Consider the following 15505-nt stretch of genomic DNA (forward strand, 5'->3'; position numbering starts at 1 on the left):
TGCTGCTATGAACATTGGGGTGCATAGGTTCTTTGGGATTGGTGTTTTAGGGTTCGTAGGATACAATCCTAGCAGTGGAATTGCTGGGTCAAAAGGCAGGTCCAATTTTAGTTTTCTGAGAAAATTCCATACTGTTTCCATAATGGTTGTACCAGTCTGCAATCCCACCAACAGTGGACCAGAGTTCCCTTTTCCCCACACCCTCTCCAACATTTGTTGTTTATTGCTTTGTTTATGATAGCCATTCTCACCGGTGTAAAGTGGTATCTCATTGTAGTTTTAATTTGCATCTCTCTGATAGCTAGTGATATTGAGCATCTTTTCATGTGTCTCTGGATCCTCTGTATGTCCTCCTTGCAGAAGTGTCTGTTCAAGTCCTTTCCCCATTTTTTAATTGGGTTAGTTGTCTTCTTAGAGTGAAGTCGTGTGAGTTCTTTGTATATTTTGGAGATTAAACCTTTGTCTGAGGTATCATTGGCAAATATGTTTTCCCATACAGTTGGTTGTCTTCTTATTGTCCTCAGGGGCCGCTTTCCTCTCTGGTAGGCTTTAAGGCTTACTGGAGACCTCACCTCCTTTCTCAAGCTACCACTGACGCCCAGGAAAGGGTTTGCTGCTGCCCCTCTGGGTTCCTGTCATCAGTAGCTTTAATCACAGTGGTTCTGGCCCAAGAGGCCCAAAGGGTAGATGTGTGTCAGAGCACACAGGGCACAGTAGATACTCTACAATACAGAGTAGGGCAGAAGTAGATTTATGGTTGTGAGCACATGAAACACAGTTTACTCATATTATTTGTTAATTTTTGTATTATTTTCCATATGAACAACTGTAAACCTACTTTTGCCCCATCCTATATATGTTTAATGAATAAAACTATATGGAGATATCTAGTAAGTAATGGACACCACTGGCTAGAACTTGAGATTCTGTCTTGGGCTAACATCTATATATGTCATAAATAACATTTCAAATAAATAACATCAACTGAGGGAGAGAGAAGGTATGGGAAGAGAAGAGGACTGAGAATTGAACCTTGGGGAATGCTTACTCTTAGGACAAAAGAGAGAAGACACAGCAAAGGATCTTAAGAGGGAGCAGTAAGAGAAGTAGGTTGAAAACAGACAGGTATCACAAAAGACAAAAGAGTGAAGGGTCTTGGAAGGAAGCTACCAAAGTGAGCAGGTGAGAAAAGGACTAAGCAGGGCCTCCTGGAATTGAGAATTAGAAGGTGACTTATGGCTTTTGCTAAAACAGTTTTGTGGAATACTGGGGCAGAAATCTAATTGTAGTGAATTTCAAAGTGGAGAAGAGGTGAGAAAATGAGGCATTACATATAAACTTACCATTTCAGAAAAATGGCTAAGATGGTGGCAGAGGAAAGAAGAGGCAGGGAAACCTGTTTCGGGGTTTATGAAGCTGGTAGAAACTCACTTGAAGCAACTGATGGAGAAAGTCCCTGAAGAGAGTATGGACTGGAATGAAGGGCCTGGCAGTGTCAGGCCCTCATTAAGCACCAGGACCAGGATGAATGAAGTTCACACCCCTTGGCACAGGAGAAGAGACTTCATGAACTGAATCTTCCTCACTGCCTCCCAGTCTCATCATTTTCATTCTTTCTTTCAAATTTCTACTACGCTTTGTTCTTTCTATGGGTATTCTTAGTGTCTTTTACATTAGTGATACATTTACCTTTATGTATGAATGCATACAGGGAATTTATGTTACTGAATATGGGTGTTACAGGGATTTAAAAATGAATCAAGTTTCAGTTCTTGCCTTCAGGGAGATTCAGTTCTGCACTTGAATTAAAGTTTATATTCTTGAAATTTGGCTTTCTAAAAGGACAGTCAAAACAGGGCCATCTGCATTGAATTTGTAAACATCAAAATCTGTCCCAACTTTGGAGTCTAGTCATATAAAGGGAGAATAATTTTATCCAGTTATATCTTACTATTGTTTTTCCCTTATCTTCCCTTGGGAGACAAGCTTACATTTAAGGAGTTGGGTAACATTCATTCAAAAAGCTTTGATTTCTAAGGAGCTTTCCTTATGACTATATTTTCTTCAGAAATATGTGAGTGCATTATGGACAAATTTATAAGCCATTCTGCAATGTAGACACTCAAACAGTTTCTGCATTTATGTGTTCTAACATTTGGAGATTGAGCCTTGACTTATTTTAAATATTGACTATAGGATGCATTTGAATTTTTTCCAAACAAGAAAATACAGCAAATGGTTTGCCTCCTTGTATCAAAGAGAAAATCATATTCCTCTGATACATAAAGCATACTCCTTCTTCCTTTTCCTGGTCCTCAAATTTTCACCTTCTCTGCAGCTACCACTGTAACAGTGCATAAGCCAGCTTTCTATGCGTTTCTTGCCCCCTCTCAGTTGCATTTTTGCTGGAGTCTTCCAAAGGGTCCATCATCACTTTAACATTTGACTGGTATCATATTTTTGAAGGTAGATTTTGTTTGTATTAAACTCCAGTGCCACACATTATCATTGTTCTCTCCATGCCTTCTGGGAAAATTATACTGTAATTTCCAGATAACTCCCAATCCTACATTTTGGTGGCAGGGTATTTAGAAAAGTTGCTGGCAGCTTGAAAGTAGTGAGAGGAGTCCAGTGTACTTGTATGGAAAGCCCTGCACTTGTGCTCACGTGGCATTGGCACATAGAACCTTTGCTACAGCAGAACTACTTTTACAACATAAAACACAACTTTGGGTGCTTTCTCAGGTGTGGTTCGCTGCCCCTATAAATCAGCCAGTTCCTATCCCATATGATAGAAGCTCAACCTGCAGGATTTTGTTATCTTAATATCTGTGACTCCAGGAAATAACTGGGAATAGAATGTTGATCATTGATGATACTGCTGGGAACAAACCTTTGCCATCCTTAGTGGTGTCTGGGCTGACCATAGAGGCCATGCAGAATTCTTTCCCAAACCACGTCTCCTAGCCAAGTGATACTTCACCTCTTCCTGCAATGGCCTATTCTTTCTAAAACCTTTGCACCATAAATAATTAAAACAAGCTGACCGCTTCAGTGTTCCTGGGAAGACTCATGAACCATCATTAAATAAATAAAAACCTGCTGCTACTCCTTCTAGAGAGTTTTGTAAGTAGTTACCCACATGAGAAGCAGGTCTATTGCAATCGGAGCTTGCAATCCATCTGGTCTTGTAAATGTCAACTTAGGGCTCATGCTTGAAGTCACTGTTTGTTTTCTCTCCCTCTCAGGTCACAGTCACACCATTCTCTTGTGTCTCAGTTTCAGCTCTCTGGGGGAGGGCTGCTTGAATCTTTGAGATTCTCTCCTACCGTACTGCCAACACTGAATTTCATGTCCAGTATGTATGTAGCCTGTATTTTACTTCAGGCCATCCAAACTTGCCATAAATTTGGTGGAAAACTGTTTAGCTGTTTCAATACATCCAGTAACAGAACCATAGAAACTAATTAAATACACATTCAATGCACATCTATATATACACATATATAAATATATAAAAATATATACATATAGATAAATAAATATATATGTTTATATACATATATAAATATAGATATATAAACATGTACTTACTTTTAATGAAGTCCAGTTGAGAGCATTTACTATTCTTGCATAATAATTTCAGTAAATTAAAAAATTAACCCATTTTTAATCACCTTCTTGCATCTGATGAGTCAGGAGTATTTGAGACTTTAACATGTGAGGTCAAATTACCTGTCACAGAGTTGAACTCGTAAGGATTTACATTTGAATGTGTTGTATCATTGCAATGAAATGGGATTTATTTCCAAAAAAGGAGAAATGGGGGTAGTAATGGAGCTTTAAGCAAAACTATCACCTATTTAATTTGATTTACCACTAATATCAAAGAATATGAAGAGACTAAGTCACGTACACACTTTTTTGGACCAGGGAGAGAGATGACAGCAAAGCCTGTGAGGCTTTGGTAAGATGCTTCCCTCTGTGTTCGTGCAGGATGAATCAATGAGATACATTTCTGAGGGCTGTTCTGGAGTCCTGTATCTTAATCTATCTAACACGACCATCACCAACAGGACGATGCGACTCCTACCAAGGTAATGCTTGCTTCGCTTTTAGTGCCCTAAAAATGATTATGCTCCTCTAGGCACTGCCTGACCTAGCATTCCCCAAAGGCAGTGCTCCTTTCACCAACACCCCGATTCCTGTGCCATTGCCATTTGGATGACAGGACTGCTGCTTTCGAGTCCCCATGCCGGTGCCTACCCACTCCTTGTTTGGTGGGGCCATCCCCTCTGCCTTAACCTGCATTTCTGTGTCACTCTTTTAGCAATGTGCCTAGTAGTTTGAGTTTGTCTCTATTGTTTCTTCTTGGTCCCCCTTCCTAGGCATTAGTGCCAGGCCCCTTAATTAGAGTCCGGTGTCTGGGACTTCTCTGTCCACAATGGAATACCTTGTGTTTTGAGCTCTGTGTTCCAGATTCCCTGTTGCCATGCTCTGGTTACCTGTTGGGACCCCCACCACCTCCAGGAAACCTGATGCTGGTTGCTTTCTGATATATGGATTGTTGACAACCCTAGACACAAACGTTGCCTCTAAGCCAGCACTTTGGAGGAGAAGGAAAAGAAGAACATGAGACATCATCTCTAGATTTGACAGAATATTCAAATTTATCACAAATTTATGTCATCCAATTATTCTTTATTTTCACCAAAGAAAGATTAATTAGGCAGAGTATATAATCATATTGGGAGAGATTCAAAGAACACTTTCAAACTATCATGAAAGAATAAGCTATTTTTGAGAATACAACTTTTTGAGATTCTTTGAAAAATAACAGCAAGACATTTGGAAAAGCTTAGATAGAAAATTCTAGGAGAAGATAATTCTCCTTATCTTCTGTCTCTAACCATTTTCTGGAAATGTGCAAGCCTAACAATAGTGGTAAACCTTTCATTGGAAGCTTGGATCAGCCAAAATGGAAGGATACTACACAGTGGAATATGCCAAATGATCCAAATTTATATTTTGTTGATTGTTTAAACTTGAGAAAATGATGGGGAAAACAATTAATTAAGCAGATTAAATTTAAAAGTATGTCATGTCCATATCTGCAACATTGTTAAGAGCACAAAAATTTGAGAAATTTTGTTATTTAATTTTTTTGGACCCTCACAGCAGCCTAAGCTGCTGCCAGGAGTTCCCCAACAGGCAGACGTGTGCTCAGGAACATGTCCTCAGCTTGAAGCTTATTAGTTTAATAATACACCAATTCCTCAACCTACTGCATGGTTTTTAAACTCTGACTTGAGCTCTGGCTAGTGTTGCTTGGTGGGTTGGGCACCAGCCTGCAAACTGGAAGGTCACTGGTTCGATTTCCAATCAGGGCAAATGCCTGGGTTATGGGCCAGGTCCCTGGTTGCGGGTGTGTGGGAGACAACCAATCAATGTTTCCCTCATACATTGATGTTTTTCTCCCTTCCCTTCGCTTCTTTATAAAAATGAATAAATAAAATCTTAAAAACAGACAAAAATGCCAAGAGGATAAAGTCAATCTAAGATCTGTGTCTTTAAAAAACGAGAAACAAAAAACTCTAACTGGAAGGATATGACCACTCCTAAGGTTTTTTTAGTAAAGAAATTTCATTTTTTACTGTATCATGTAATTCTCGAAAGACCATAAGAAATCGTTTTTTTAATATTTGAAAACTACTGTCTGATTTAGTAAAGAAGTCCCATCATTAGTGATGAATGAAGTCTGGATATACATCTTTGTTGATTCATGTTTGTCTTACTCATTAATGTAAATGAAAAGATTCATGTTGAACCATACCTATTTCTCAATTTATCAAACTTTATTTTTATTTTGGGGTGAAAATTAGAAATATAACAGAGTGGCGGATTTTATTTTTCCTTTGGGCTAATAGGAGAAGACAAAATATGGTTTATGTTAATGAGTTTGGCCTTGTGGGAGAATTGATTGATAACATGAAATTTACAATAGAAAATACTGTGTATCTTATTATTTGTAAGTTGCATGCTACACATCTTTTATAGCTGCAATATAGTAAATGTAAAAGAGTAAGATGTACAAATTTATAGTAAATGTATGTATACTTATATACATAATTTTTGAAGTTCCAGTTGTTAGAAAATTACCTATATGCCAATAATTGAAGATAAAATAAAATAGAAACTAATTTATATGTTTACAACAACTAGTCTTCCTATCAGGAAAGTACTACCAAATTTATCGGACCATAAGATACACTTAGGTTTTAGAGGAAAAAAATACAAAAAAAATTTTTGAAGCAAAAATGTGGTAAAATATTTAATAACATAAATAACATAATATTTCACTAATGTAAATGTAAAGCTACATTCAGACTACAAGATGCATTCCCACTCCCCACCCCCAAATTTGGGACAGAAAGTGTGTCTTATAGTCCAAACATACAGTATATTTCTATTTTTTTCAAATGTTCTTAAATGTCTGAATAAAATTTTGTTTTACTCACATGGATAATTTTATGAAAGTTATTCCTAGGTATCTCTTTAGTTGCCATTGTGAAGGATGTCCTTTCTTATTGTATTTTCTCATTTTATTTTCTGAATAGTATTTTTGGAATTGGGTAGAGGTGCATATATCTTTTAAAACTTTTCATTTGTATGATTGAATTGATTTCTCTCCTTTTATAATAAAAAATTGGGCTATGGAATTTGCCCAATTCTTACCTCTAAATAAGAACTTAGGAAAAGCTTATACACTTTGATAAGAATTATTTCCATTTTCTAAACAAACTTATATATTAGATCTTCTCTGCAACTAAATAATTATCTAGAAGAGAAATTTTGGTTTCAAGTGGCTGAAGTTTCTTTTATTAAGCTGCTGTTTTTAATTTCTAGCTTTGTACTCTGTGGTCAAGAAATATAGATTGAACTGTTTCTACTTTTTAGAATTTATTGAGATTTCTTGGTGTAGTAGTTTATATAATCAACTTCAGTAAATCATCCACAAATATTTAACACATGAAAGTTTCTTTCAGAGAACATTTTTCTGTATATGTGTATGTGTGTATAACCTAAGTCCTTGATATGTATAGTACAATACTGATGTACTAGTCTTTGAGTATAATCAAGCTTTCCTTAATTTATTTTGATGTTATTGTTTTATACATAAAGATAAAACAAGTAGTATATTGTGTTATCAGTTGTGGCATATATTCACACAAAGTTATCTTCTTATCCTGGTCAATGTTTCTTTGCCTTAAATAGTTTATCTGCTAGTAATCTAGTCACTTTTGTTTTCTTTTGCTTGTGCTTTGTGGGATAACTTTATGTATACTGGTATTTTTTTTTAAATAGCTGGGTTTTTTAAAAGATTTTATTTCTTTATCTTTAGAGGGGAAGAAAAGGAGACAGGGAGAGAAACATCAATGTATGGTTGCCTCTTGTGCATCCCCTTCTGGGAACTGGCCTGCAACCCAGGCATGTGCCCTGACTGGGAATCAAACCACAGTTATACTGGTATTTCTAACCGTTGTGGCACTGGATTTGGGGTCTTTATATGCAGCACATAGCTAATTTCTATTTCTAAAACCTTCAGCTTCTTTGCCTCTGTTGAGGGTGATTTAAAAGATTACTATTTCTTGTCGAAATTGAGTGTATGGTCTTGTTCTTATCATCTTGCTTTGTGTTTTGGATTTTTTAATTTTTATGTTACTGTGCTCATTATTTCCACATTTTGCATATAAACTGTTGCTTACTTTCATAATCTAAAGGTATTTCAAAAGCAGGTACATGCTTTGTTTGTATTTTAACTAGCAACTATCTGTGTGTTTTTAAGAACATGTTTTAACATGTTCTCTGATAATTTTTTCTAATTATCAAAGTTATGACAAAACAATGACCTTGACTCTTCCTTGTTAGACAACAGATCTGATTTGCTTTACCTCTCTCTTGTGCTCCATGCCCTTCCACTTCCACTCCTCTGTGTGTAAACACATATTAATCAAAATTTGTGTTGATCACTTAATTTCCTCTTAATACTGATTTTTGGTGTTTGCACTCAGAAATGTAATCATATTTGTAATGATTCTATGGTCCCAACTGCAGTTTTATTATTCATTGATGGTCCATTCGTTCCACAATTTCCTTATTCTTTAATTTTGATTTTGATTCATCCTATAATAACTGGAAATATAGTGTTAAAAACTCTTTATCTGGAAAGATGTGTAAGTGATTTGCAGCCATTGTTTTCTGAAAATGACTTTCCATTGTCTGGGAGGATGGGCAACAACTTCTCTTGGTGTGCAGTTCTTGAATCATATCTCTTTTATCCTTAGAACCTTACAAATATTGCTCCATAATCTTGGAGTCTTAGTTAAAGAGAATTCTAAAGCCAGCTTGATTTATTTTTTGTTCCTTTGTTGGTGACCTGTTATTTTTCTGCCAAGACTCTTCCAAGGAATTTCTTTTTTCTGAGAAACTAAAGAACATGTTCCAAGTTTAATTGTGTTCTTTTAATTAATTTTCCTAAAACATAGCAAAGCTTTTGAGCATTAAAACTTAGCTCTTTTCTCAGCCAAGGAAGGTATATTTTTTTCCTGCTTGTATTCCATTTGTTCCTGTTTCATCTTAAGAATCTCCTTTTATATTTAAATCAAATTTTTATTCCTGTCCTTCAAAGCTGTAATCTTCTCTCTAATTCCTATCTCTGCATACATTTCCTCAGCACACTGTGTTCTCTATATCAATAAGTCTCAAAGTGTGTTCCAAGAATAGCAGTGTTTCAGTATATGTTTAATAACTGGCTAGGTACAGGGAAAGGGGATGTTCTGATCTGTAGAATTTACTGACGTCTGTGGTGTAAGTTAATACTTCCACCACGGTCAATAGCAAGCTACCAACGTGAATTTGAGTTGGGAAGAGATGCTCAGTTAACTCTCATTAGCTGAACTTTTTTGAGGTTCTCTAATCTCATAAAACATCACTCACTACTTTTCTTTAGATATTCCATATTAAGCTACAAAATTGTATAAATATATATATGTGTTTATGAGTAGGTATGCATGTGGGGGCAACAGATAGAACAATAGGACCAAAATGAGAATTTTGTCATATAAAAATGTACACTAACTTTCTTATCATGAGAAATATGTATCATGAGAAACATTTCTCATGTGTGTAATACATGTATGAGAAACATTTCTCATATGTAATATGAGAAAATGTATCATGAAAATACATTTCATAATGATTGTCTATTTTTGCTTTGTTTTCCATTGTTTCAAACATGCTTGGGTATGCAAAAGTGTTCTTTAAACTATGAATAACCAGAGAGATGTGTGTTGCTGCTGTCATTCTCTCTCCAGTGCTTTTAGTATTTCTTTCCAAAAAAAATCACTTGCCAGAAGAAAGATGTAATTTGTTTGCCCTTCTTGGCAGCACTGATTTGCCAGTTTTTTATCTGAATATTTTTCCTCACTTTTTGGGGGCTTGCTCAGTTTTTCTAAGTCCAAAATGAGGGCTGTCCATAGCACATGCCCATTCCAGGACTTTTTTGTTTCTATATATTTCCTGAATGAAATCCTTTCCATATATTCCCATTGCCACCACCCAGGTGGCACCCAGCACCTCATCCGGCTCAGTATCCTGATGCTTCAGCTTCTGGTCTCTTTCCCCTTCTGTCTGTTCTGCCTTATGCTGCAAGAAGTATCCTCCAGGAACAATTGTCTTACCATGTCTTTGACATGTTTGAAGTCTAGACTCTTCCCTTACTTCCCCTTAACATTATCTGATCAAACTTTTCTGCCCAGGTTTCCCAAGGGAAGTGCTTAGCTCTGGTCATCTGATTGCTACTTGCTTCTCTTTCTCTACACACCTCAGGTCACACCATCTACCAGAAGTCTATGGTGGTTTCTCTCTCTTTCCCTAAATTCTAATAGCAACACTCATTCACTTATTCATCATGTATTGATGAGCTATGATGTACAAGGCATTCTAGGTGAACAGTGCTGTTTAAAGTTATTATGATCTTTGCTTCTCCAATGGAGCATTATATGCCATAGTGGCACGGTGCCTCATTATTTTTCATATAGATGAATTGATCTTTCAATAGTTGGCTTGGAAATTTCTTACTGGCAGGTGTTCTCATGTCTCACTAATGCCTGTCAGAGTGGGGCAGAGGGCAGATGCTGTTGCCTGGACCAGACATCCTCAAGGTCTACCCTGTAAATAGGTCAAATCATTGCATTTGGATTTTCTGTAGGAATTCTATTGTGCAAAATTGCCTCTGTGACACTAAACAACCTAACACTCAACTCTAAAGAATTCACGTGTAAATCCTCTCTTTTATTGACTGGGCCTTGTCTTAGTGACTTTTCAGAAAAGTTTTTTGTAAAATACATAGTAATTTTACATTCCCTACAGTAGTAACTGCCTCAGGCATCTGAGATCTAACACAAAAGTCCTCAGTTCTTTAATGAAAACAGCCAGGATGAAGAAAAATTGTCTCTGTAGTTACTATAAGAATTGTGATTACTTAAAGATTATCATAACAGTAGAAAAATAAATAACAAAAAACCCTGCCCCTTACATAAGGAAGTTTTAGTTATTAAATAATTAGGAAAAGATAAACACTGACCACAAACACTGCCTCAAAGTAGAATTATTATAAAGTTGTTTCTGGGTTGGGAAAATTATGAACCAGATTTTACTCAAGTAAGGGACACATTTCTTTGCCAAAATTCAAAATAAAAAGCAGCAGAATTACATAAAATTTGCCAAATTTGCCATTTCACTGTCAACTGCAACTTTTCCCTTCCTCAGCAGTTTAAAGTCTGCAGCCCTGTAAATCCCCAGAAAGGCCAACAGGGCCGCTCCAGATTCCTGTATTTCGATTTCAAACCGATGTTTCCCATGAGGTTCCATTTTGAGGAGAGCCACCTAGAGAATTTCAATCTGGGATCACTGTCTCTAACGAACACTTCTTTTGCCAAAGCCTAAGTTCTTAGCCTGGGGCCAATGTATCCCCCAAGGGGACCAGGGATAAAATTCAGAGGTTCCATGAATTTTGATGAAGAAAAAAAAAATTCACATTTTCTCTAAGCTCTAATTGAAATGTAGGTAAAAATTGAGAGTAGTGAATAGCAGTCCCTGGGACTCTTTCAACCACATAAATGACAAATATTTTCTTATAATAAATATTTCTTCTTATACTTATTAAAAATATTTCAAAATGTCTTTGGCATTCGCCACTACTTCAAAATCATGGTAGATGTTAGAAATGTATTAGATCATACATTATTTCATTCATTTGGTTTTAAAAATATTTTGATAATGACTTTCAATATGATTGGCTGCTTTTGTAATCTTAAGTATTGCTGACAAAGGGCCTCTAGAGATCTATACAGCGTCTGACACACAAAAAGTTAGGAACTCCTAGCTCAATTCCCATTTTTTGGTGTTTGATAACTGATCACATAGACTTTAAGAAGTCAAGCAATAGGCATGGACCAGATTGCAGTAGATTTGAATATGCATGATTTTGTAAAAAATAGTTTCATCACTACAGTTAAAGAAAGATTATTCAATTACAAGCTGAAAAATGGGATGAGAAGAACAGTCTGCAAATGAGTGGGCAACACAGGAGAGGAATGAAAACTCCATCAAAGACTGTCTGTCTCACTGGAGTTGAAACTGCCTAAATATGGCATTACCACCATGACCAAAATGAGGGTGTAGATGTGATGTGAAGTTCCTCAAACTCTTAGAATCAGCTTTATGCACCACTCTCACCAGATGAGTATCTATTCCATTAAGTGAAAGAAGACAGTACAAGCTTCATAAGAACAATGAATATGTTACATGAAGTAGGAGCAATAATAATAATATGTATTTTTAAAGCCTCCACCATATCCCTGTTGTTTTTAATCATTAAAAATCAGTCTTAGTATAATACTCTTACATCTATGTTCTCAGGTAATTGTCACATCTCTAAGCAGAAAGAGCAGACAGGATTACATCCACGTTACAGATGAGAAAAACTGAGCTTCAGTACAGCTGGAGGCTCACAGTTGGTCAGGGTTAAAAAAAACAAAGACAACATTATAGTCTCCACATCACAAATGCAGAAACAATCTCTGAGAGGTTCGGGAAGTTGCAGTACGTGTCAAGGCTGGGATTTGAATTCAATTTGGTCAGATTCCAAAACCTTGTGTATTTTCCATTGTGACCAGCTGCCTGCCTCACTCACTACTTCTTTCTCCAAATTCGAAATCTAAAGGGTTGTTAGAAATGATATCCATCACCCCTGCCCCCATCCTCAGAAACTGCACTTTACTAGGTTGAATCATGAGTATACTCCAGGGAGAGGAAAGTAAAGCATTTCCAAAACTTTGGCACAGCTCTTAGTTAACTAAAGGGATCCAGGAGAGGTGGGACGTGTCTTTGGGATGTTAGGGCTGCTTTTTCCTTCACAGCCCTGCTCACCCAGCCACTGGGGAATCCAGAAGGCATCCCTGTGTGATCTGTTGAATCTCATAGACACAGCAGTTATCGGAGAGCATCTGTGTTCTGACCTAAACGATTCTTGATGGACTGGAAACCACTGTGACAGGGGAACTCAAGAGTTGGAAAATTTTTAGTTTTAAGTACAGTTAGTACAGGGAGAGATACATCCTTACCTGGACTGCAGCTTCTATCTGACAAACCGTTTCCCTGTGTTCCAAACCCTTCACCTACACTTTTCTTCTTATTAAAAAAAAAGTGAAATGTAAGAAGTTGTTTTAGGGTACATAACCTGCCATCTTCTCAGATCACCAGCCATGTGAATAAAGACCCCATACAGAGTCAATCCGGGTCTCTACTTACTGTGCTGGTGGTTCAGGCAGCACAAACCCTGAAGCCCTGACTTCCCTGGTTTCAGTTATATCATGTACATGTGTTTATCAAGTTTAAGTAATAAGGCCAACTAATGGTCAATGCTTGCATATTTTATTTCCCATTTATGTGAAGGTAAGCTTTATTATTCATTTGTGGGCTTTAGCTGGACAGAGAGGCATCTCCTTTTACTTTTGTTCTTCCTGCTTTCTCATTTGATGTTAAACTGTTGCAGATCACAGACCAAGAGCATGCTGTTAATTTCATTACAAGAGCAGGCAGTAGTGGATGTTCTTGTACTTTTAAAAAATGCCCGGCTTCAGAGGGTTTGGAAAACTCTCCACAGACAGTCCTCAAACTGTGAGCCCTTGCGTAGTAGTAGAGGCTTATTCTAATTACCTTTCTTTTTTCTGGAATCTCTCATTTTGGCCATGGTGGCAATGCCATATTTAATTGGTTTCAGCTCCAGTGAGACTCATAGTCCCTGGAGTAGTTTTTATGCCTCTCATTTGTTACCCACTCATTTGCAGACTGTTCTTAACCCACTAAAAGTTTTTTGTTGTTGTTGACACTATTATAAATGTCCCCAGTTTCCTGCCTTTACCCACTTCCACCCAGCCCCCCTTCACCACACTGTTGTCTATGTCATGGGCTATGCATATATGCAAATACATTCTTCTTAACCCATTTTTTAAGCTCTATGGGTTAGTCATCTTTAACCGTAGTTATGAAACTGTTATAAAATCACATTCACATCTATTTTTTCAAACAATTTGCTGATCACATGCATTTTAAGAGTCTGTTGTGTTCAGACTTTGCCTCTTTTCTCCACAAATCCTCACTCTCATGTAACAGTTAATCACCATTTAAATGTTTACAAAGGGTTTGTCTTTCTAGATAATTTGCACATTATTTTGGTGTTCCAGAGAGAAAACCTAAGTGCAACAATAATGCAAACTCTGTAACTTTGCTTTCAAACACAATCTGACTCACAAACAATATGAATGCACAAATCTCCCTCCTCCCAAAGCTGTATCTCAATCAGCTTTCTTAAAAATCTAGGCATATCTTTATTTTCATTTAAAATGTCAATAGGCATTATTTAATATGATACTCAATCTCCTTTACTTAACAGGAAGAGAATTAACAAGGTTCAACTATTAAATATTTGCAAGGAGAAAAATTAATTTACAGTTTTACTGCTCTTTGTCATAGTGGCTAAAGAAAGATGTGAGAAAACAACTATATTCACTTTTCTCCCTCTCCTCTCACGCTGTCTTTTCAGGCACTTCCACAATTTACAGAATCTTAGTTTGGCTTACTGCAGAAAGTTCACAGACAAAGGTTTACAGTACCTGAACTTAGGGAATGGATGCCACAAGCTCATCTATTTGGACCTTTCTGGCTGCACCCAGGTTTGTCTTTTCAGTCTTCTCTTTCCTGCAGCAGGCGAGGCAGTCCTCCGGAGATACTAACGCTGTGCACAGGCTACAGCACACTTCTCAGAGGTTTTAAATTACACAACCACAGCTGCTTAAATTTCCCCCAGGATCGCTACTATAGGCTCTTGGCTTCCTTCCACTGGAGTGTCACACCCACAAAAAGGCAGAGCTGATTGGATGATGAAACGGGCCACTTCTATGTAGATACTCTGAACAGTTACAATACCAGAGTCCAAATCTTGAAACTTTGGAATTGCTACCAAGACACACAAAAAAGAAAAGCCTTTTTGAGGGAGAATTTGCATGGAACTTTCAGAAATGTGCATTAACTCCCACAGGGCTTTCAAAGAATAAACAGTAGTAGGTAAAATGCCTCAAGAGTAAAAAAGAAAGCACAATAAAGATTATAATTTTAAAAATTGCATTATATCCCTAGGCTAAATAAAATGGAGATCTGAGGCCTATATGGAGAAATATTTGTTTGAAAAGCCAGATTAAGGAAATTTGGGCAGAAAATAGGGTGGAGTTTTAGGGGGTAGGACATGGAACTCTGGAAATAAGTGCTGCCTCATTGATAGTGTCCTCTGCTCCATTCTGGTAGATATGAGTCGTAATTCTTTTGACCTCTCTTCTTCCACCTCTCTGTGTGTTTTACTGATATTAGTATCATAGTATGCCCATCACTCTCTGAGGACAATACAATGGCACAGATGAAACTGGCTAGAATATTGATAATTACCATTTATTGAGTTGGTACTATTACTGAACAGGAGCCTGTCTCTGAGCAGGTCTGCCTACGGCCAATTGTAGTATGTGGGTCTTTGACTTCAAGTAGGAAAGATTTCACAACACAAATCCAGGTGACTATGAGGATACCTTTATCAAAGCTGGGGACAGTAAAGCAAGGAAGGGCTTAGCATAGAAGAAGCAACAGGAGAGTCTAGGTGGGAAGTCACTTTCCAATCACTGGGAAGTCAGATAAAAGGGGGACCTCAGGGTTGTGATCTCCTCTGACGGGTCAGTGGCAGGGCAGGGGGTCTTTAGTAATTGAATTAGTTCTGGCCGTGGCCCACCTGTTTTCACTACTTTTTGGAGCCAAGAGCTGGGGCCTAGATGTTACCTTGAGGGAGGACAGGCCAGGGGAGGAAAGGTTACCCTGGGTACAAGGGCCTCATTTTCCC

General features: G+C 37.3%; 2 protein-coding genes across 2 annotated transcripts in view; one reads left to right on the forward strand and one right to left on the reverse strand.

The window, feature by feature from the left end:
- Positions 1-14375, reverse strand: part of LRRC17 (leucine rich repeat containing 17) — a 40586-nt gene extending 26211 nt beyond the window's left edge. The window contains exon 1 of the mRNA XM_037057089.1: positions 14238-14375. The gene's annotated coding sequence lies outside the window, so the exon portion shown is untranslated. The remainder of the gene's footprint in view (positions 1-14237) is intronic.
- The window catches only part of FBXL13 (F-box and leucine rich repeat protein 13), a 193375-nt gene that overhangs the window by 130604 nt on the left and 47266 nt on the right, over positions 1-15505 (forward strand). The window contains exons 11-12 of the mRNA XM_037057044.1: positions 3997-4097; positions 14168-14297. Coding sequence (XP_036912939.1) covers positions 3997-4097; positions 14168-14297 — 231 coding nt within the window. The remainder of the gene's footprint in view (positions 1-3996; positions 4098-14167; positions 14298-15505) is intronic.

The sequence above is a fragment of the Sturnira hondurensis genome, unplaced genomic scaffold, assembly GCF_014824575.4.
Source record: "Sturnira hondurensis isolate 20B ecotype Veracruz unplaced genomic scaffold, ASM1482457v3 Scaffold0009314, whole genome shotgun sequence".
Classification (NCBI taxonomy): domain Eukaryota; kingdom Metazoa; phylum Chordata; class Mammalia; order Chiroptera; family Phyllostomidae; genus Sturnira; species Sturnira hondurensis.